The 24,313-nt window shown below is 42.2% G+C and overlaps 1 protein-coding gene across 1 annotated transcript in view; it reads right to left on the reverse strand.

Annotated features, from left to right (window-relative positions):
• mrc1a (mannose receptor, C type 1a) overlaps nucleotides 1–24,313 on the reverse strand; it is a 134,725-nt gene that overhangs the window by 16,775 nt on the left and 93,637 nt on the right. Inside the window, exons 21-27 of the mRNA XM_048610831.1 lie at nucleotides 22,474–22,588; nucleotides 19,205–19,368; nucleotides 17,801–17,906; nucleotides 13,811–14,046; nucleotides 8,449–8,614; nucleotides 2,255–2,407; nucleotides 1,613–1,729 (exon numbers count right to left, since the gene is read on the reverse strand). Of these exons, the coding sequence (XP_048466788.1) occupies nucleotides 1,613–1,729; nucleotides 2,255–2,407; nucleotides 8,449–8,614; nucleotides 13,811–14,046; nucleotides 17,801–17,906; nucleotides 19,205–19,368; nucleotides 22,474–22,588 (1,057 nt within the window). The remainder of the gene's footprint in view (nucleotides 1–1,612; nucleotides 1,730–2,254; nucleotides 2,408–8,448; nucleotides 8,615–13,810; nucleotides 14,047–17,800; nucleotides 17,907–19,204; nucleotides 19,369–22,473; nucleotides 22,589–24,313) is intronic.

A 24,313-nucleotide genomic window follows, 5' to 3' on the forward strand; every position in this document is an offset into this window, starting at 1 on the left:
AACCAGCCATGTTTATCCAGCCTCATTCAATTGAATGTTGCATCAAGGAACATTAGGAGCAAAATCCAAAAGGACTGCGGATGCTGTAAATCAGGAACAAAAACAGAAGTTTCTGGAAAAGTTCAGCAGATCTGGCAGCATCTGTGAAGAAAAAATCAGAGTTAATGTTTCGGGTTCGGTGACCCTTCCTCAGAACTCAACATTTGGACCAAAACTGGAATCAATAGGCATCGGGGGCAATCTCTCCAGTGGTTGGAGTCATACCTGGCAGATAGGAAGATGGTCATGGTTGCTGGAGGTCAGTCATCTCAGCTCCAGGACATTTCTGCAGGAGTTCCTCAGGCCCAACCATCTTTAGTTGCTTCATCAATGACCTTCTCTCCATCATAAGGTCAGAAGTGGGGACGTTCACTGATGATTGCACAATGGTCAGTACCATTCGCAACTCCTCAGATACTGAAGCAATCGATGTTCAAATGCAACAAGGTCTGGACAATATCCAGGCTTGGGCTGACAAGTAGCAAGTGAGATTCGTGCCACACAAATGCCAGTCTATGACTATCACCAATAAGAGACAATCTAACCACCGTCCCTTGACATTCAATGATGTTACCATCACTGAATCCCTCACTATCAATATCCTGGGGGTTATCATTGACCAGAAACTCAAATGGATTCACCACATAAACACAGTGGCTACAAAAGCAAGTCAGAAGCTAGGAATACTGCAGTGAGTAACTCACCTCCTGACTTCTCAAAGCCTGTCACCATCTACCAGGCACAAGTCAGGAGTGTGATGGAATACTCCCACTTGCCTGGGTGAGTGCAGCCCCAACAACACTCAAGAAACTTGACACCATCCAGGACAAAGCAGCCCCCTTGATTGGCACTATATCCACAAGCATTCACTCCCTCCACCACCTGCACTCAGTAGCAGCAGTGTGTACTATCTACAAGATGCATTGCAGAAATTCACCAAAGATCCTCTCTGCAGTACCTTCCAAACCCACAACCACTTACATCTAGAAGGATAAGGACAGCAGACATATGGAAACACTACCACCTCCAAGTTCCTCTCCAAGTCACTCGCCATCCTGACTTGGAAATATATCGCCATTCCTTCACTGTTGCTGGGTCAAAATCCTGGAATTCCCTCCCTAATGGCATTGTGGGTCAACCCACAGCAGGTGGACTGCAGCGGTTCAAGAAGGCAGCTCACCACCACCTTCCCCAGGGTAACTAGGGATGGGCAAGAAATGCTGGCCAGCCAGTGACACCCACATCCCACAAATGAATAGGAAAAAACATCTTGAATAAGGGCAGCAGATATCTGTGAACACCACCACCTGCAAGTTTGCTTCCAACTACTCACCATCCTGAAATACGTTGGAAATACATTGCTGTTTCTTCAGTGTCACTGGATCCTGGGAACTGCCTCCCTAATGGCATTATGGATCTACCTCCAGCAAAATGATTGTATCGTTCAAAAAGGCAGTTCACCACTACCTTCTCAAGAGCAATTTGTAAGTGCTGTAAGTGCTGGCTCTGCCAAGGAGGCTAACAATCAATGAATGAACAAGCTTAAAAGCATTTAAGAGAGAAATATCTTTACCTTCCACATTCTGATACATTCCTAGCCAGAATGATTTTGCCTTGTCAGCCATCATTTCCGATATATGGAATAAGAAGTGGCTTTCTGCAGCGTTGTCTATACTTACTAATGTAGCCCCTGAAAAAGTGAAAATTGATAGATATTTTCATTGAAGTGTGTATAGGAAAAATAATTGTGTCTTAATTACAGAATTATATTTATGTAAGAGTGTGCTACATTGACAGATGGATTACCGAAGAGTGTCAAATATATCATTGCAGTTTAAAGTAAAATATCACAGATGCTGGAAATCTGAAACAAAAAAAAGAAAAAGCTGGAGAACCGCATCAGATCTGGCAGGAACTCTAGAATGTTCTGAAGAGTTATATCATAATCAAAATGTTAATTTTGTTTCTCTGTCCAGTGATGCTGCTGCAAAGTGTCTCCAGATTACTTCATTTCATGGTTTGCAGTAATTTCAATTTGTGTTATAAAATTCCAGTTATTTTCATACTTAAATTAAAGTTGGATGATGCTTTTCTGCTAAGACATTGATTTATTTGCCAAGCTTCCAATCTTCAATTTCTTTTGAAGGCTGGGAAAAAGAAATTTAGTCTGTGAAGATGTGTGTATTCACATATCGACCTTGAACAAAGTACTTACCAAGGCGAATGCATTCAAGACTGGCAGAGGCCCAGTTTCTTTTAATTGCTGCTTCAAATAAATAGCAATGGCCATGGAATGGAATCCAAGATTTGGACAGCGTTGTTTCTGGGCATTTTCCAGGGAGCTGAGGTGGATCAGCAGGCGGTTGCACTGACAAGAAAGAAGACAAATGTTTCCTGCTGGCTAGTCTTATCTGATGGTGATGTCGGTTAAAGAAAGTAATCAATTGTGTTTTACTCGTATTTAAAAAGAAAATCTCCTCTTCCTTCCCACCCCTTTAAATTTCATAACATGCACCAATTGCCATTTGAAAGGATGGGCAAATGCTCTATTAAGGTTCTACCATTGCTGTGCTTTAACTAGGACATCCATGAAAGACTACAATTTTTTGAATCAACATTCAATTTTGCCTCAGCCTCAGTATGACAAGGGACACATGACAGGAGCGATATTAGATCTGTATTGATTGCTTTTTAGGTGTTTGTATAAGATAATGTTTCTGAAAGGGTGAATGTTGGACATTGCATTAAGCTCCAATCTAATGATGATATACTGTTATGGTGGAGAGTTGAGGAGCTCGGTTCAAAATCCTGGTGAAGACAGCTCTTTCATCATTGTCTCCAGATGGTCTTACTCAGTATGTATAACACATAACTATTGCTTTTATGCAATAAATTCTGTTGTTAAGACAAGTAGTTATTAAACTGATGCAAACAATGCTGATCTCACCAACATTGATCTCGCCTAGCACACACCCTGTGCAATGTAACCTGTATACCTCTATCCAAGTCTTTTTGATCTCAATGTCCTTGCTAACCATGATCTGCCTGCACTGCTCATAAACAAAGCTTTTCACTGTACTTCGGTACACATGACAATAAATCAATCAATCATTAAGACTCACTTGTGGCTCATCCTCTATCACTATTAACTAAATAGATCCTTAGTCTCAGTTTAAAATGGAGAGTTGGGGCTTTTATGGTGCAGGGGTAGTGTTGCTATCTCAGAGCCAGAAGACCTGAGTTCAAGGTGTTGTGAAATTTGAGCAGGTTCAGAACAGATTTACAAGGATATTGATAGGGTTTGAGCTATAGGGAGAGGATGAATAGGCTGGGGCTATTTTCCCTGGAGTGGAGATGCTGAGGGGTGACCTTATCACAGAATAGAATCCCTACAGTGTGGAAACAGGCCCTTTGGCCCAACAAGTCCACATCGAACCTCAGAGCATCCCACCCAGACCCATCCCCCATAACCCACCTAATCCACACCTCATTGAACACTATGGGCAATTTAGCATGGCCAACCCACCTAACCTGCACATCTTTGGACTGTGGGAGGAAACTGGAGCACCCGGAGGAGACCCAAGTAGACACGGAGAGAATGTGCAAACTCCTCACAGACAGTTGCCCGAGGCTGGAATCAAACCCGGGTCCCTGGCGCTGTGAGGCAGCAGTGCTAACCACTGTGCCACCGTGCCGCCCCCAAGTTTATAAAATCATGAGGGGCACGGCTAGGGTTTATAGACAAAGTCTTTTCTGCAGGGTAGGGGAGTCCAGAACCAGAGGGCGTAGGTTTACAGTTAGAGGGGAAAGATTTTGAAGGAACCCAAGGGGTAACTTTTTCATGCGGAGGGTGGTGCATGCATAGAAGGAGCTGCCAGAGGAAGTGGTGGAGGCTGGTACAATTACAACATTTAAAAGGCATCTGTTCGGGTATATGAATAGGAAGGGTTTAGAAGGTTATGAGCCAAATGTTGGCAAATGGGGCTAGATCTATTTAGGATATCTGGACGGTATGGACAAGTTAGATCGAAGAATCTGTTTCTGTGCTGTATATCTCTATGACTCTATGATTCTAAGTCCCATGTGTTCCAGAGGTGTATCACAGCACGTCTGAAGTGGGTGATTAAAAATATTTAGAAAGGAGGAATAAGGCAGCAGTCTATCCCAACAATGAACAGGTGGTGGTGAGTTCCACAGTACATACAACAGTTACTATGTCGCCTAACGTTTGGAAATGGTCTCTAAGATGCACATGCACACTGCTAATGAGAAAATGTTGGATGCTGACTTGGTAGAGGGCATTGGCTCAAGCACCTAGTGACTTTGGCATCATTCAGTGCAGTCAGATACTGATAGTAATCAACGTGCAATGTTAATTTGATGCGAGTAACAGAACAGCAAGCTGCGGCCTATGCTGTGCCATAATTTACATAACATACCCTACCAACACCCCACCTATTTAAAGAGATCATGAACTACATATAGGTTAGTTGATGTATTATTTGCTTTGGCTGCTGATACAATTGTACACATCCATCTGCTTTCCTATATTTGTTCAAAGTTTAAAATCACACAACAACAGGTTATAGTCCAACAAGTTTATTTGAAAACATAAGCTTTCAGATCTCAGTTCATTCCTCAGGCATAGTGTGAGAGAGAGGGTATAAGACACGGAATTTATAAGGAGAAAGGTAACAACCTTAAAACTGGCTGCCCCTTGTTGAATGTTTAGTCAGTTAGGAAGGAGACTACTGATTAAAATGCAAAATCCAGATTCCTCTCAAGTTATTGACCTGAGATAAATAAAAGTTTTATCAATGTATACAAGAAGTGACATCTCACGTCAGACAATGCATTTTAGGTATGAGGTCTTGCTTAGAATCTGTCTATGTTTTAAACTGGGGTCAGGTCTTTTTTGAGTAAAACAGAATGTATCTGCAACTACACAAACATCTTGGATAAAATAATTCAAGTGTGTGTCTGTGTCTCTGTGTGTGTGTCAGTGTGTGTCCGTGTGTGTCCGTGTGTGTGTGTGTGTGTGTGTGTGTGTGTGTGCGCACACGCGCGCGTGCATGTGAGTATGTGTGTGTGCGTGTGTGCGCGCGTGCGAGTGTGTGTGTGTGTATGTGTGTGTGTGTGTGTGTGTGTGTGTGCGTGCGAGTGTGTGTGTATTCTGTGTGTGTCCGTGAGAGTGTGTGAGTGTGTTTGTGTGAGAGAGTGTGTGAGTATGAGTGAGAGAGTATGTGTGATTGTGTTTTTGTGAGAGAGTGTATGAGTGTGTTTTTGTGAGAGAGTGTGTGAATGTGTGTGTTTTTGAGATAGAGTGTGTATGTGTGAGTGTGTTTTTGTGAGAGAGTGTGTGTGTGTAAATGTGTTTGTGTGAGAGAGAGTGTGTGTATGTGTGAGTGTGTGTGTGTTTGTGTAAGAAAGTGTGTGTGTGTTTGTGTGAGAGAGTGTGTATGAGTGTGTGTGTGTTTGTGTGAGAGAGTGTGAGTGTGTTTGTGTGAGAGAATGTGACAGTGTGTTTGTGTGAGAGAGAGAGTGTGTGTGAGTGTGTTTTTGTGAGAGTGTGTGTGTGTTCTTGTGAGACAGTGTGTGAGTTTGTGAGTGTGTTTGTGTGAGAGAGTGTGTGAGTGTGTTTTTGTGAGAGAGTGTGTCTGTATGTGTGAGTGTGTTTTTGTGAGAGAGTGCGTGAGTGTGTGTGTTTGTTTAGAGAGTGTGTGAGTGTGTTTGTGTGAGAGAGTGTGTGAGTGCATTTTTTGCGAGTGTGTGTGTGTGTGTGTTTTTGTGAGAGTATGTGAGTGTGTTTTTTTGAGAGAGTGTGTGAGTGTATGAGTGTGTTTGTGTGAGAGAGTGTGAGTGTGTTTGTGTGAGAGAGTGTGAGAGTGTGTGTGGGAGTATATAATGTGGTAGGGTCACATCTAGTGTAACATGAATCCAAGATCATGATTGAGGCCGCCCTCATGGGTATGGAACTTGGCTATCAGCCTCTGCTCAGTGATTTTGCGTTGTTGTGCATCTATCTCGAAGTCCACCTAGGAGGATGCTCACCCGAGGATTGGAGGCTGAATGCCCCTGACCCCTGAAGTGTTCCCTGACTGGGAGGGAACACCACTGTCTGGAGAAAGTTGCATGGTGTCCATTCATCCATTGTCGTAGCATCTCCATGGTCTCATCAATAAACCTTGCGCAGGGCATCCTTCCCTGCAGCATTTGAGATAGACAACGTTGGCTGAGTCACATGAGTATCTGCTGTGTATGTGGTGGGTGGTGTTCCCATGTGTGATGGTAGTGTCCATGTCAAAGGTCTGACATGTCTTACAGAGGTTGCCATGACAGAGTTGTGTGGCGTTGTGGTCAATGTTGTCCTGAAGGCTGGGTAGTTTATTGCACTACCGCTCCTGGAATTGCCCCTGCCCCCTCAGTCTGCTCCACCACAGGACACTGCCCCCTCAGTCCGCTCCACCACAGGACACTGCCCCCTCGCTCCGCTCCACCACAGGACACTGCCCCCTCAGTCCGCTCCCCCACAGGACACTGCCCCCTCAGTCCGCTCCGCCACAGGACACTGCCCCCTCAGTCCGCACCGCCACAGGACACTGCCCCCTCCGTCCGCTCCACCACAGGACACTGCCCCTTCAGTCCGCTCCATGGGACACTGCCCCCTCAGTCTGCTCCGCCATGGGACACTGCCCCCTCAGTCTGCTCCACCACAGGACACGGCTCCTTCCGTCCGCTCCACCACAGGACACTGCCCCCTCAGTCCGCTCCACCACAGGATACTGCCCCCTCAGTCCGCTCCGCCACAGGACACTGCCTCCTCGCTCTGCTCCATGGGACACTGCCCCTTCAGTCCGCTCCACCACAGGACTTGGCCCTCTCACTCCACTGTTGATTGTCTGACGCACCTCACCATCTGTTGCCGTTGCTCTGGCCCGCGCTGGATTCACTGTGGTGCACATTTGCGCGTTCAGGTCTTCTTGGTCTCCGGTCGCGCATTAGCATTAGAATCCGAGAAGGACAGGTCACATTGTGAGGCTGTTCGAACCTCGGTGCAGGTACAAGTTACCACTTTCTTAGTCTTTCTCCTTTACTGTGCATTTTCCTGCAGCGCCTTCCAGACCTGGGCATGAGCCAACATCACACGGCTGCAAACTGTAGGTAACTTGGTGATGGGATATCCGCCTCGGTGGAGTTATTTCAATGGCAGCCAGAACTGCTACGTCAAGTGTGGTCTAAGAAAGGCTCGATAAAGATTCAGCATAACTTTCTCAGAGATAGTAAGAACTGCCGATGCTGGAGTCGGAGACAACAGTGTGGAGCTGGAGGCATCCCACCTACCTTCCCCAGCCCCACCCCTCCTCTTTCTATTTATTTCAGAGCTCCCTTCCCCCTCCCCCATTTTCTGAAGAAGGGACTAGGCCCGAAACGTCAGCCTTCCTGCTCCTATGATGCTGCTTGGCCTGCTGTGTTCATCCAGCTCTACACCTTGTTATCTCAGATTCTCCAGCATCTGTAGTTCCTGCTATCTCTACCTCACATTTATCTAGGTTGAACTTAATTTGTCAATTGTTTGCTACTCTGCATTTGCCTTCTTGTAATTTGTGACATTTCTCCTTAGTTTTGACTACACAATTGTCATTTGCAAATTTTGAAATTGTGGTTTTGATTACAAGTCAAAATTTGTACGGAAATTGTGAACTTTAGTCCCAACTACAATCCTGGTGAAAACTACTTCCTACCTCTGGTACTCTGAACAACTTGTCTTTATTCTCACTCTCTGCCAGTCAGCAATCCATTCTACCATTTTTCTCCTGATTTCACATTCTCTGACTTTACTTATTGATCTGTTATGGGTTATCTAATTGAAGGCCTTTTTTTAAAATCCATGTAAGTTATATGTAATATATTACCAATGCTGTCTGTTAACTCTTCAAAGGTCCACCGTGATACTTCCTTTTGAAATCCACACAGACTATTCCATAATTTACTGCTCATTTCAAAACCAGTTATTTGAATCCATCTGGGAAAGCCATTCCTACTATTACAACTCGTCTATAAAGATGGCATCATATATTAAGGGCAGGCCAAATCAGCATTGACACTTAAAAACCCTGCCTTGACCACAACTTAGGCATCTGGAGAAAGATGGGCCCATAGGTTATAACGAAGTAAATTTTAGAACAATATGCTCTAGAAGCTACAAACACAAACTAAAGCAATGCTACATATTTTTCTTTACTGATGTTGATATTCCCTTTATTAACATCGTTTGAACTCTGACTGCTTTATAAATAAATGAAAAATAATTTGTGTTGCTAAGTTATTATTTTAATACCATTAAAACCTCAAGTAAAAAGCATGTTTATCACAACTATCATGAGGTATTGTGAGCTGAATGTTTCTTACCAGAAGACTTTTTACAAACAGCATAATATTCATTGTCACAGTTTGAAGTTATCCATTTTCCATCTGGATTCATGAAGACACACCCATCATTGATCTTGGGCTCATCCACATCCCATTTAGAAAAGCGCAGTCTCCAACCGTCTATCCATCTGTACTGTCCTGAAGTCTAAAAATATTTCTGTTTTAAAATATTGCATTATTCTCCTTAATCATTTCTACTAATGAAATTAAGAGCTGCAGTTTTATTGACTAACGAGGGCAAATAGGGATGTGCAATAGATGCTGGTCCAGCCAGTGAATCCCACATCTTCTGAATGAGTCAATAAAAGCAGCAAAGGCGATAATATTTCTTGACACCATCTGCATCTCAAACTCGCAAAGTAATCTTTAAAAATCCCTCACGCATATTGCTTCCAATCCCATGCATCATCTTGCTGAATCTATGTTTTATATTCTTTCAATATTGTCACTCCGGGATTATAAATCTTGAAAGGTATATCCTAAATGTTACATTTCAAAAGATTGAAAATTGTGGTTTAGAAAACAATTTCATCTCTTGAGACAACAAAGAGGATTGTTTTTCTCTGATGTGACTTATTATTGGTCAAGCCAAAAGGTAAATCAAATGAGTTAACACCTTTATTGTAATACAGAGATAGTAGGAAAAATCCTTCCCAAAATCCACAAACCTGACTGCCCTGGTTGACCCATTGTCTCCGCCTGCTCCTGCCCCACCGAAATTATCTCCACCTAACTGGCAACCACCTAGAAACTGATATCCATTTCAAGCCCACTGACTCCCACAGCTACCTAGAATACACCTCCTCCCACCCACCTTCCTGCAAAAATGCCATCCCCTATTCCCAATTCCTTCACCTCCGCCGCATCTGCTCCCAGGATGAGGCATTCAACCCCTGTACATTTCAGATGTCCTCATTTTTCAAGGACTGCAATGTCCCCCCCTCAGTGGTCGAGAACGCCCTCGACCGTGTCTCCCGCATTTCCCACAACTCATTCCTCACACCCCCTCCCCACAATAACAACCAAAACAGAATCCCCCTCGTCCTCACGTACCACCCCACCAACCTCCGGATCCAACGCATCATCCTCCGACACTTCCGTCATCTGCAATTCGACCCCACCACCAAAGACATTTTTCCCTCCCCACCCTTATCTGCTTTCCGGTGGGACCACTCTCTCCGTGACTCCCTTGTCCGCTCCACACTCCTCTCCAGCCCCACCACACCCGGCACTTTTCCGCAACCGCAGAAAGTGCTACATCTGCCCCTACACCTCCCCCCTCACCCCCATCCCAGGCCCCAAGAAGACTTTCCACATCAAGCAGATGTTCACCTGCATATCTGCTAATGTGGTATACTGCATCCGCTGTATCCGTTGTGGCCTCCTCTACATCGGGGAAACCAAGCGGAGACTCGGGGACCGCTTTGCAGAACACTCAGTTCGCACTAAACAACTGCACCTCCCAGTCGCGAACCATTTCAACTCCCCCTCCCATTCCTCAGACGACATGTCCATCCTGGGCCTCCTGCAGTGCCACAACGATGCCACCCGAAGGTTGCAGGAACAGAAACTCATATTCCGCTTGGGAACCCTGCAGCCCAATGGTATCAATGTAGACTTCACAAGCTCCAAAATCTCCCCTCCCCCTACTGCATCCCAAAACCAGCCCAGCTCGTCCCCGCCTCCCTAACCTGTCCTACCTCCCACCTATCCCCTCCTCCCACCTCAAGCCCCACCCCCATCTCCTACCTACTAACCTTATCCCGCCCCCTTGACCTGTCCGTCCTCCCTGGACTGACCTATCCCCTCCCTAACTCCCCACCTACACTCACCTTTACTGGCTCCATCCCCACCTCTTTGACCTGTCTGTCTCCTCTCCACCTATCTTCTCCTTTATCCATCTTCCATCTGCCTCCCTCCTCTCCCTATTTATTTCAGAACCCCCTTCCCCTCCCCCATTTCTGAAGAAGGGTCTAGGCCTGAAACGTCAGCCTTCCTGCTCATCTGATTCTGCTTGGCCTGCTGTGTTCATCCAGCTCTATACCTTGTTATCTCCCTTTATTGTAATATGTTGGTTTGCCTTTCTAAATCAATGGCCGACTGAAATCACAAGGAGTGGGGGGCTGCAATCCAGACTGTTTATTGGATTACCTCAGTACCTCATTTGGACAGTGGCTCAATATTTCTTGAGAGGTCATGATAAGGTGGCCATCTTTGTTTCCTGATAAAAGCGATATTAGCAGAGGTCAAACTAACTTTCAAAAGAATTCCACTAGAAAGAGAGAGGTTTTGTCTTAAAGGAAAGAAAATAAAAGATTCTCTCCTCTAACTTGTTCAAGATTGACTGAGAAATCCATCTCAAGGCTGATCAACTTCAAGAACACTCCTGACAAAGTATCAACTTCATTGTGATCCATCAGCCCTGCATTGAATAGAGACTGAGTTAATGTCCATTTTTATGATTGCCGTTTTGTCTTAATCTGTACTTTTTTGTTGCATGTGCATTGAAATTATTGGACTGACATGTTACAATAACTATGGTTAGTTATTGGACTGACATGTTACATTTTTGTTAATCTCCAATGGCAACTGTGTGAGAAATAGAATAACATACTTAATTTCTGAACACACAAAAATTTGCTGCTGGGTTATTAAAATAGAGTGGATCACTCCCAGAATAAGGAATCACAAATATCCACATTGGCAAATATATTTTTCAGGGCAAATTAAAGAAAGCACCTAAAATTTTTCCGATATCATTTCAATCAAAATGCGTCCAAAATTGCAGTACAAAATCAAAAATAGCCCTGTGCGTTCTTCCTTTTCAGACATTACTGCTGAGAATTACAGTATGGTTTAATAATCTATATACTCTGCGAGTGAATTAATCATCGCTACTTGATGCTAGTTCTGCTGCTGCTGTGGCTGTAAACAGGAATTGACACTGTTTTAAGGGGTGGTGAACCCCAAAGTGACACAATGTTGGCAGTTGCAAGTTAAGGTACTGTGATCAGGGTTGTTATCCAATTGGTCTACGCCCAGAAGAGCTCAGGTAATAAGCTTTAGGAGAGGTACTATCAGTGGTGGTCAATGCTGATATCGAAACTCCAAAGAAAAGGCACCTCAACTGTCGATTGACTTCAAAGACTAGTCAGTGGAGATCGAAATGGAGGGGTCTATGGAGCATGAGCAGTACCATTGCCACAAGGACCACAATTGACACCAGGTCTCATTGATGGGCAATGGAGTGCCCATCATGGAGTCTCCCAATTCTAGAAGCCACTGGAACGCCACTGTGATTTACCTGGAAATTTTCCTATATGGCAGAAGTGGGTCATTCATAAGCCACGTAAGTGGTTCAGTTGACAACTAGGAGGATAGGCACCACATCTCTCCCTCATTGGCAATGTGATAAGGCAACAGAAAGGTTTCAGACAACATTCCTGGTGTCTCCCTGAGCTGCTTTGCCAGCGTCCCAGACTGTCATCAATGGACTGAGACAATTCAGCACTATAGGTTTATCAACCTCAGTTGGAATATTTAGGAAATTAACCCAAAGTCCTGTCCATTTATAGCATTTTGACATCTTGCCATTGAGTGCACACTTTGATTCTTAATGCTTACTCTGTATTAAACTACATCTGCCACCTGTCTGCACATTCCTCTAACTTTTGTCCTCCTCTTCTTTTGTCAGATCCCATATCCTAACGTTCTCAGACAAGTTTCAATATGATGCATTCCCAAATCACAAATAAGCAATGAGAACAAAAGTGGAACCAGGACTGTCCCATCGGTCAACAGCACTTTCCACTGTCCTTCAAACTATTTATCCTGACTTGTTCCCCAGGTGTCATCCAACCTCTATGCATTTTTGCTTTATTTCTTTACTCCTACCTGTTGAAACATTTTCCTACAAAATAATTAAACACTGAAGTACAAAATTAAGGGAAAAGAAATTTGTCTCTTCCCCCACTGTGTGGAAAATGAGTGGCAGACCCCCATGGAAAAATTCATTGCCTAATTATTTCTTAAATGCAGAGAAAATTTGTCTGGAGCCCATTTCAAATGTTGACAATTCTGTACACAAACAACAACATGTGCATTTTGTTTACATATTACGCTCGGGGTCATTTGTCCTAATTCCACAATTAATACAATACTCTTCATATATTTCATACAATCATTTCTATTTTAGATATCACTTTGAGAGCAATTCTCTTTCTTATAACTCTTGCGTCTGAATCAAGGCATGAGACTTATGGCGCTTCTCTAAACTGCTTCCAGTTCTTGAACATCTCAAAGAATATTAGAAAACACTGCAGCAGGCAGAGATGCTATTCAGCCCATTGTCCTTTGATAGAACTTTGAAAGGACTATCCAATTAGTTTCTCTCCTATGTTGCTTCCCATATTCCTGCAAATATTTCCCCTTCAAACATTGATCCAATGTCTTTTGAAAGTTAAATCTGCTTCTATTACCCTATTAGGAAACATATTCCAGATCATAAAATCTCACTGCACAAAACAATTTTCCTCATGTATTCTCTGAATGTTTTGCTGTTCACTCCCTTGGGTTTAGAGAATAGAACAATTGGGCTCTAATTAGAGCATTTTACAGTTAATCATGAATTTCACTTACTTATTTTTGGCAACCTTAGCTCCATAGCTCAACTTTGTACTGGCATCGCAGAATACTACTCTGCTATTGTTGGATATTCCTGGTATCAAACCCGTGAAGACTCATGTAACTCCTACAACTTCATCCTTATTTCATACCAAACTATTCATAGAACTTGTGTGTGTTTTCTCCTACAAGCAGTACTTTGCTGCAATGGTCCACGATAAAGTTCATCTGTCTTGATCTGCTCCCATTTTAGTCTGTACTTTCTAACTCTTCCCATTGCTTCTTCTACTTTAGGGTCATCAGTAAAATTTGATTACTTGATTTTGAATTTGGTTCCACACCAATTAAGGAAATAAGAAATAGTGCAGTCATAAGACTGCATTCAGTAGTTTTCCAGGCCAAAACAACATCCCTTATACACACTGAGATAACAAGGTGTAGAGCTGGATGAACACAGCAGGCCAAGCAGCATCATAGGAACAGGAAGGCTGACGTTTCATGCCTAGACCTGACTCATTATTTTCCATACCTCACTCAGTTTCTCATCCATTGCCAAGAATTATGCCAAATTGTTACATTTTCAAGTTTCAATTGGATATGTATTTTCATCAAATATAATTGAAAGTATGGTACAATGTGTTAGCAGAAATTATTATTTTTGAAGTACAATGCATTTAATATTTTTCATCAGCTTACACTGTAAGTGTTTGTTCCTTACCTCATTGCCATTTAATCCAATCCACAGTTTCTCTCCAGATTTAGTAGCTTCCAATATTAGGAAGGAATGTTCAAAGCCATTTATGATACTGACAAGCTGGGCACCTTCTGCCTCACAAACTTTACAAGCATCTCGCCATTTCAGCTTGACGGTAATTATTTTGTATGAACTGTTGGCATACTTAATATAGTTTGATGGTACATTGGTTGTTGTGGACCCTAACATTAAAGCACGATCTGTGGAAGGAATCATAGTCTGCTTTGTTAATTCCATTCACATTTCGAAAGGTCACTTTTTGCTTCTTCACAATATCAAAGTAACATTCAGTTTGGTCACCTGGGCCAGGGAGTGTTTCAGTAAATTTATAATGAGTTGTTAGGCATTTAGGAACCGAGATGATGAGGTTAATGTTTTGAGTCTACACTGTCAGCAGTCAGTCTTGACCAATACCAATAGGTTCCTTGTCCATGGGCAGATTTTCAGTTATCCTGTTTTGTCAAATAAGACTCACAGGCCACCATGGCTTACAGTGACTTTTATCATTCTGTCTTCCATCCAACACCTCACTAATTATGTAATGGGACTCCAGGACAGCAATTACAGGAATGGTGTGACTGGAGAGACAGAAGCCTTCACCATTGCTGGGACTTGTGGCTTTCCCATCACTGGCACCATACTCAAACCCCAGCAGTTCAAATGCTGGAATCAAGGAAGGATCCCTCACACTGCGACATTTCAGACACTACATTCAGCACTTGGCCCAGAGGAACAAAAACGCTGTCTCCTCTTTGGGTGAACACAAACTTTGAATCTTGGTCGATGAGGTGGTGGAGAAGACAGCAGTCCTTTTCCCAGGAGATGTCCACAGGAGATCACGCTATCATATCAAGGTTGGCTGGATTCAAATTGCAGCCTGGGTCAGAGCTGTGTCCTGAGTGAAGTGGCCACCCAGTAGCAAAGAAAGAAGGTCAATGACCTCTGCACTCTGCAAGGGTAAGTTCCACCATCTTCTCTCTGCTATCTCATACTGACAGGGCCACTTACTCTAAAACTGCCACTCCACACAAGACCCATGGATTACAACTCTCACTATTGCATGTAACATATTTGTTTAATAGCTCTCACCTAAAACATCCCTCAATTTACTGGCCTTTCCTGTCTTCTGCACTTCCTATTAACTCACTGGGGACACCTCACCACCTCTCCTGCTCATGCATAATCATCAACTCCTCTTGTGTTTGCTTCCTTCAGAGTCCCTCCCCTGATCTCATTGCACTCCCTCGAACTGACATCTCTGACTGACCTGACCTTTCTTGCCTTGCCTTTGTAGTACAAACACAAAACCAGGGATCATGGCATGGTGCTCAGCAGGCATCAGCCATAATAGTGGGCATGTTACTGTGTGGCACCAGTCTCTGTCAAGCTCATATCTGGAGCATGTGCGCAGTTGCATATTCAGTAAACAGATGGGCATAAGGGAAGTAGTCTTCAGTCTGGGCAGGGGAGACAGCCTTTAGTCAAAGGGTCCAGTTGCAGTACATCAAGGTCAGTATCCAGTATCTGTGCATGGACTTGGAAATGGTTAGACTGCCACTTGCAGCATTTAGAGTCAGGGGCTCTGTATCACTTGAGCCTGGGGATAAAATCACGGTCAGTCCTGCAGGTTCAGTGCAACAAGTCCGGGGAGTTTTGGTAAATCAGATGGAAAGCTGCACAGATATCACTAAGGGGTACAAGTCAGTCATCAGGGCCTGTCCATTCGAGCTGGTCAAGCTACAGATTCAGGGGGTGTTATCAGGGACCAATGCTGTGGTAGGAAAGTTGGGCAAGTCACTTCTAAGGACTGGAAACAGCATGCTGCGATGTAGGTGGGGCTTACAGAGGAAGAAGTGTTTTACTGGACTTGAAATGTTATCTCTGTTTCTCTCTCTACAGATGTTGCTAAATCTATTGGGTTTCTCCAGTACCTTCAGGGTTTGTTTCAGATTTCCAGAATCGGAATATTTTGTTTTTATTCGAGTGTGGAAACTCAGAACTAACAGGTTCGATAGGATAGGATAGGATCAACAGAATATAGGGATTGGGAGATTTGGGATGGCCCCTTGATTACCAGACTGGGCCTTGTGTGGGATCTTAGAACCCTTCACCCACAAATATATCATGGCTGTTACCATTGCCCTTTCTGCCAGACCACATTGCTTCATTTCATTTCCCTGTGGCAAGGTCAGTGCTGTAACCAGGCCTGTAGGCGTTGGAAACACAGGAGGTTTGCCTCAGGTGGCGTGTGTAATAGACTGTACACACACCATAAGATAACACTATTAACTTTGTGAACAGAGAAGGAAAAGATGCCTTGATGCCAGGGTACCTGTATCCTTGAGAACTTTCATTTCAAAGGCCTTACAAGGATAGTTACTGGGAGACAAGCGCTATCCTCTGCAACCATGGCTGATGGCTCTATTATGTAATCCCATGCCCTACCCACCCTGCCCCTGCCCTGACTGAGTAGATACAATGCAGCCTATTCTTCAAACAAAGCCATTGTTGACTCCATGCAGAGTGTGCTGCACAATCATAACTTGTCTTGCTCTGAACAACTGGACCAAGCAAAGAGGGGATCTGTTGAACTGTTAAGTGCTAGGAGAGCAACAGCAGTGTTCTGAGGAGGAAGATGAAGACATTGAGCAGGAGGAACATCAGCTTCAACACTATAAAGTGGTGGAGTGTCAATCACAATCAGCCAGAATGGGCTCAAATGATAGCCGGTTCTCATAGGTGATAGCTGGGTGCAGTGATCACTCAGAGACAACAAGGTGCAGGGCTGGATGAATACAGCAGGCCAAGCAGCATCATAGGAGCAGAAAGGCTGACGTTTCGGGCCGAGATCCTTCATCAGAAAAGGGGGAGGGGAAGGGGGTTCTGAAATAAATAGGGAGAGAGTGGGAGGCGGATAGAAGATGGATAGAGGAGAGGATAGGTGGAGAGGAAACAAACAGGTCGAAGATGCTGGGATGGAGCCAGTAAAGGTGAATGTAGGTGGGGAGTTAGGGAGGGGATAGGTCAGTCCAGGGAAGACGGACAGGTCAAGGGGGCGGGATGAGGTTAGTCGGTAGGAGATGGGGGTGGGACTTGAGGTGGGAGGAGGGGATAGGTGGGAGGAAGGACAGGTTAGGGAGGCGGGGATGAGCTGGGCTGGTTTTGGGATGCAGTAGGGGGAGGGGAGATTTTGAAGCTTGTGAAATCCACATTGATACCATTGGGCTGCAGGGTTCACTCATTGACTTTAAAGTTGTGGGTGGTCAAAAGGCAAATAACTCCTATATATTCTCAAAAACAAACGCAGCTTTTAAAATTTTGTTTCCTTTTGCTGTTACCAAATAATATTTAGTGCTTTCAACCGTTTGAAGGTTTTCCAGTATGTGGTGGTTCTAAATTGAATAATGAGAGATGTTGGGCTACGGTGTGCACTGGGGCAAGGCTAGCATCCTTTAAACATGTTTCTAAGATGAATGACAATAAGGATAGGATAACTCAGTGCCTCAGATCGTAAATATCAATAAACCTATGAATATGCCCTTGTATTTGCAATCAAGTGCTGGTTGTGCCAACTATATGCCCTGAGGATCATTTGGGTTTGATTTCCCCACACTATGTGCACAGTGAAAGACATCTCCTGGGTGTCAGTGTTTGACCTGGTGCACATTAGCCTTCAGAAATAGTGTAGCTCCATGAATCCAATGAGTTCCCAGTAATAACTTCTGTCTCTGGTGAGAGGGAAGAGAGGACAGGTGGGATGTATAGAGGTAGGGCTTATAGATAATGAGGAGGTTTGCAGAGAATAGTCTGAGAAATCTCACCAGGTCCATGGACAGAAATCCTCTATGAATCTTACCATAATGGACACTTAGCCAATGTATCATAAAATTGAACCGATTGAAGTTATTAATAACATGTCCCGAAATGTCAAACAAACAGCAACCTAATGCTCACCTTTGTACTTTTGGCAGATAAAGCCTCTTTTAAAGTCACAATAGTCATCTTTCCAAGATCCAACATCTTTCTTTGTATTCACACTCACAGTGACACAGTCAGTTGCCCATATAATAAAAACAAAGCAAATGTCAGGAATGAGTAGGAGACCAGCACTTCTTCAAAAGTTACAAATGAAAGTTCATAATTAAGCCATGAATGTCAGACAAAACTTAACTGATAATGTGCCCTGGGAGCATCACAGATGGAATAAGGGACAAAATGTCAAAGAACTCCTTATTAGTCATACAGACTTTTTTTAAACACAAAATAAAGTATTAGAGAAACCTAAAGAAGTGAATGCTAGGCAGGTGTGAAGGGCCAAATGATTTGTTCTTGCTCTTATTTTCTATGTTCTTTATGTTCATAATGACATTCATAAACAGTTTTGGGAGACAATAGGTGCTGGTGCTGAAGGACGTGACAAGGTAAAAAAGTGGAGTTGTGAGATATTAAAGATTAATGTTTTAATTTTTCACTCCTGGTGGTGAAGTTCACTTGCAAGAAGTAGTTATATGAAATGTGTTACCTACAAATGGGTGATTAGTTGCAAAGGCAAAAGTCACATTCAATGTTGTAATCCCCGTAATAGCATTACACTTCTCCCAGTATACAAGGGACCCATGCAGTGTCCAAGGAAACAGGTATTTAAGGCTTTGCCCCTGAATTCAATTGCAATACAAAGAATTGCAGTTGCAATAAGGTAAAGTTGCCATAGTTTTATCAGACCTTAGGGCTGCTCTCTCTTTGCGGAGAGATGACTGGTTTAACCAGAGGGCTATCAAGCCTCAGGAAAGGAGAGGGGTTCAGGAAGGAGAGTCCTTTATAGTCACCTCAGCAGTGAGGGAATTGAACCTGCAGTGTTGGCATCACCCTGCATTACAACCAACCATGTAGCCAACTGAGCTAAACAACCCCTTAGTTGAATACAGAATGGACATTGTCAAAAAACAAATTAATTCTTTTGTGTTTGATTTCTTTCAATGCTGACAATCCCATCCCAATGAAGCCTCATTGCAATACCACCATTCTCATTCACTTGAGGCCAGTGGCCCAGTTCCTGGCCTTAATGGTGTGAACATCCTTCTGATCCATGCAAATGATCCTGGGGCAAGAAACGAGTGGTCCAATAATCCCTAATTCCACATCAAATTCACTTCTCAAGGGTTTTGCAAGGAAATTCACCACATCCATTGTTAAATATTTAACTGACCAATAATATTAATGTAAGTTGTGTTCTGGTTTTAAACACTTCTCTTCAAGTTACAAATGTTGCCTGCTGTTTCTGTTTCTTTGGCCCTAATGGCCTCCCCTCAAGAGGCTGGAGAATACATGCAGAGAATGTTGGGTGTGTTTAGTATTTACCGGATCATCATAGGTATGCCTTTGTCCAGTCGGAAAACCCTTGGCCCAGTTAGTATACTTTACTCCTCTTCCATCAGTCCACAGATATCTACTCTCTTTATTAATATCATTTAATCCAATCCAAACATTGACAGGAAACCCTTCCAACTTCATGGTAATAAATGCTGCAGAGGAAAACAGATTTAAATTTGAGATTATGGACACTCAGCACTGAAAAAATTAATATTTGCAATTATTGTAATGCCTTTAACATAGAAAAATGCCTTGTACTGATTTTCAGACCAATCCCAAATTTGTTGTTAGCAAAAGAACCATCTCCAGCATGCATATAATAAATCTACTAATGTTCTAAAAGATCTGACTTGTGGAACTTGGAATAAAAATTTGAGCTATGAATATGTGCAGAAGGAAGCCACTCAGCCAATCACTACTGTTCTGGTTCCTTCAAAGAACAATTTGGTTTGTCTCATTTTGCTGCGCTTCCCCATCTTCTTTCACATTTCCCCTTTTTCAAATATTTTATCTGCATCACTTTTAAAAACTATAATTTCTGCTTCACCATTATTCTGGAAGGCATTCCCCTGATAAAACAATACCGTGTATAAAAACGTTCCTCCTAGACTTTCCTCTCCATTATTTTGATGCTAATCAGAAGTTTACACCCTCAACCCATTATCAACCCATTGACGACTGGAAGGTTTTCTGTTTAGAAGTTGAAGTACTTGTGTATCTTACTGGAACAATTATTTTATTGTAATCTTCTACATTTCTCATTAATTTACATTATCTGCCATTTATTTTGTGATTTTCAAGCAAATTGCTATTCAGGTTTGCATGTTTCCTTTAAGACTGTATTTCTATCGTAATTTTGTTAATTAATTTCTGTACAAAGCCTTCTAAAAATTTAAGGAAAGACTTATACTTCCTAGAGGTAAAAACCTCAATCACCTAGTTATTAAATTTATATATTAAATAATAAATTGTGAGATAATTTTCATGTTGGCTGGTGTTCATTGCTGAAATACTCTTGCTTCTAGAGGATGTGAAAATGCTTCCATAATGAAAGTAGATTAATTAAATGCAAGCCTGTGAGCAAGGAGAAACTCCAAACTTATAACATTATTATCCACAATTATCACTGGGTGCAATGGATAATCTTTAAAGAGGAGATGCATCAAGTACAGCATGTTTTAACAAGGTTGAAAGCTGAGGGAACCAAAGCTTTGGACAACCAGGATAGAGACAGACTAATAAAACTAAAACATGATGCATTTCAGGTTGATTTATTCAAACAGAACCTAGCCAAATCCAATAACTTGAGAGAGGAAGCGGACAGGAAGATTTGGCTGAAAACAGAGAATATGAGAATAGAATGTCTGTAAATATAAAGCGAACCCTAAATTTTTCTACTAGCATGAAAATAGTAAACAAGGAGAGAATTGAAAAGCAGTAAGCACTGGATTGGTTGGCTATGTTTTGAGTGGATAGGTCACCTGGTCTGGCAAATGAGACATCTTAACAACTACAGGCTATTTGGCCCATCAAGTACATACCAGTTACCCACTGAACAATTCCATCATTCCCATTCTCCCAAATCGAACCCATTGTCCCTTCAAAGTTATCACCTTCAGGATTTCTAAACAATTTACTTTGAAATCATTGATGGTTTTTGCTTCCACCTCCATCAAGGGTAGGAAAATCTAAGGAATTAGATTTACTTATTATACCAAATTTACAACAGTGGCAAGAAATGAGGATGATACTCATCAATTGCAACAGAACACAGGGCAGAATGGGTAGATAAGTGGCAGATGGGGCTGAATATAAAAAAGAGAGAAATGATGCATTTTGGCAGGAGGGATAGGGAGAGACAATATTTGCTTAATAGCAGAATTCTAAAGAGGGCACAGAGACAGACGGACCTGGGGGTACATGCACATAAATTTTTGCTGTTGTCAGGACATATTGAGAAAACATTTAATGAAGCACATAGAATTTTGTGCATCACAAAAAGAGGCACTGAATGCAAAAGCAGGGATGTTAGACTGAACATTCATAAAACTTCTGTCGGCTACATTGGGGTACAGCATTCAGTTCTGGTGACCAAACCTTAGGAAACCTAAAGGAGATTTATCAGAATTATTACGGAATGGGGTTTTTAATTACAAGGTTAAGTTGAAAAAGCTGGAATAATTTTGTTGTAGCAAAGGGGATTGAGGAAAAATTTGCAAAATGTTTACAAGGTTATGACAGATTTAGGTAAAGTAGATAAAGGAAATCTTTTCCCATTATCTGATGGGATCTGAAAGACAAGGGGACACACATATAAGATTTTACGAAGAGATGCAGGGGAAGTGCAAGGAAGAACATTTGTGTAAGGAAAGTGGTAATGACCAGGAACTTGCTGCCCATGAATGTGGTGGAAGGAGAAATGATTCATGGTTTCCAAATTAAACTCATTGGGCATTTCCAGGAGATCAGTTTGAAGGGCTACGAAGTTGGAGAAAAGGAATTAAATCGATGGGCTAACTGGCCTATTTGTCAATAGTAAATGACTGCATGAGCTGGATTTCAAGCTGGGGTCACATAAAATTCAGAAGGGGGCCTGTCCACCATCACTGTTTTCTGACAGTGCCCAAGCTGTCAGAAATGTTACAATGCGCAGAGAGACGACAGGTGGCTCATCCATCCATAGGCCCATTGAAGCCCTGGAGTATCAAGTTGATGACCACTTAAGGGCTTTATCCCATAACTGTTGTCTGTAATTGACTCATATTTGTGTGTAGATGCTGGTGGGACAAACCTATAACGTGCAGGAAGCCTGGCACCAAGAGCAGAATGATCTGGTGTTAGGTAAGGAGGAGGGGGTACCCCATGTTTGGTGCACTCTAACGGAAACCCCTTGAGCCCTTTCACCAGTGTCTTGAACCTGCCCACCCTCACTAAGACCCCCCCAAACTTGGATTGACCTGAGCTTTTTGCTTGGGTGGAAATGCTTGTGGGCCCATCATTTGCTACAGTTAGTGTTACTGGCACTACAGAACAGGTGGTCACTCAGACTAGCTGGGAGCATTCAAAGATGGACCTTCCTCCTGAGAAAGGGGCAGAAGTGTTGCCTTAAAGCAATTAAATCTACTCTTACCATTGAATCACGTTGGGGTGACCATCAGAATCCTGGGTTTGTTCCTCGTTACCCCTGACATTTTAGCTGCAGCAGGTTGTGAACTAAGGGGCTTGTAAAGTCCAGCCCTCTGTATTCTATTGCATACCTTGTTCTTTAGCATTTTGAATTGTTGCTAGGTTTCCCCCTCTTTTAATGCAAATATCTCTCGCATCTTTCCAAGTCAATTGCTGTGCTTCTTCTTCACCGTAAACCTTGAAGCACTAGAAAAGAACATTAAAATGTGCAAATTATTAGACTGTATAGCTCAAAGTAATATTTTTAGAAATGTTCGGCAAAATCGCCTGAGAATTCAGGTTCATTGCTGAATAACACTGAAGATTTGCACTGTAACGGTATCTCATTATTGTGATTTCTAGCAGGCCCTGTTTCTTCAAACAATATCCAGGAACTTCAGTGTGGAGGCATATTCATTATGTGAGATGTAGAGAGCTGTAAAGCAATCGAGGAAAATTAAGTAGCAGTGGTAAAGTGATGCTAAACTTGCGTTTTTTAAAGCCTGTGGAGTTGAGGGGAATGTAAGAGGGAGAAAGTAATTAAATTCTATTTTTTCCGGAGAAGAATGTATGTGAGTCACAATAGTTTCTGATTTCAACATACAACAATACAATAATGCAGAAGACTATGTAGGATATTAGAGGTTAGGGGAAACAGGAAAGTTCAGAGAATCACTGACTGTTGTGGCATTTATGAAATAGGAAGCCAAGGATGTTTCAATGGGGGAAATAAAAACAGTGATTAAAGATGGCACAGAGATTGCTCATCAGGACAAAGCATTCATTTGCATCTTATCACGTGTTATCTCTCCAAATATTCAGTTTATTGAATGGATTCATGCTTTGTAGAGAATCGAGAGTTGTTGAAGGACAAAGAATATGGGTGGCATATCATTCTTTTCTATAAGTGAAATCTTATTTTAAAAATTGGAAGCTGCTCATGTATTTCCTATAAATGATTGCCTTTTGATGATCAGAAAATTGACCCTGAGAATGGAAGATCCCAAAACTTTCCCACTTCTTTTCATGGTTTATTTACACTTTTGTTTTGTTTTACCCAATTATTCTGCAGTTTGTCAGGGCAATTTAAATTTTATTTTGCAATGAGAAAATTCATTATACACATGGATCAAAGTCACTAATGAGATTAATGAGATTATGCCTTATTATGTGATAGCAACTTGAGAAGATATTTTCATAATACCATAGCCTCACAACACTTGCAATATACCTAACCTAGCCTAGGGATGGGAAACTAATTATTCATTTCAAAAATTTCAGTTTTGATATTCCTTTAACCAAGTCAGATATTATGCAAGCATGCATGTATTAATTTTTGCTTTTACTATTAAATGTGAGGTGAACAATGGAAGGCAGCCACAAAACTACATTCCTGCAGAAGTATAAATTTAACTATTTAACTTGCTTTTAGAGTTTATTTTTTGTCGGGGTGGATTACTAGTAAACTTGTAAAAGTAAAACCATTGAGTAGCTTTACTATTATTGCTTTTGAGCTGGTTTCAGCACTGCATTGTGTTAGGCAAAATACCTGACTGGCTCAGAAAGCTTGGGATTTCCCTGAACAACCAGTTGTTTAAGGTTTTAAAGGCAGAATTTAAAGCGCAATAGCACTGTGGTTGTCCTCTGGTGTTCCTCAATGGGACAAAGCTACAAAGCTACAAAGCAAATATTTGCCCTAACTATTGGCAGAGTGATCAAGAACATTGTTGCTTCCTTATCCTAAAGAATTTCTCAAGTTCAGTGTCACATAAGCAGACCTTGTCCCTCCTACAAATGAAGAAGAACTTTTATTATCATAATGTCTAGATAAATGATAGCATAGCCTAGAGTTTGTAAAAAGAAAGTATAACTAGTGACTGGAATTAAATTCTCCTTCTCACAGCACAAAACATAACCTAAAGAATGGTATCA

Source organism: Rhincodon typus, chromosome 2, assembly GCF_021869965.1.
Source record: "Rhincodon typus isolate 14 chromosome 2, sRhiTyp1.1, whole genome shotgun sequence".
Taxonomy (NCBI): domain Eukaryota; kingdom Metazoa; phylum Chordata; class Chondrichthyes; order Orectolobiformes; family Rhincodontidae; genus Rhincodon; species Rhincodon typus.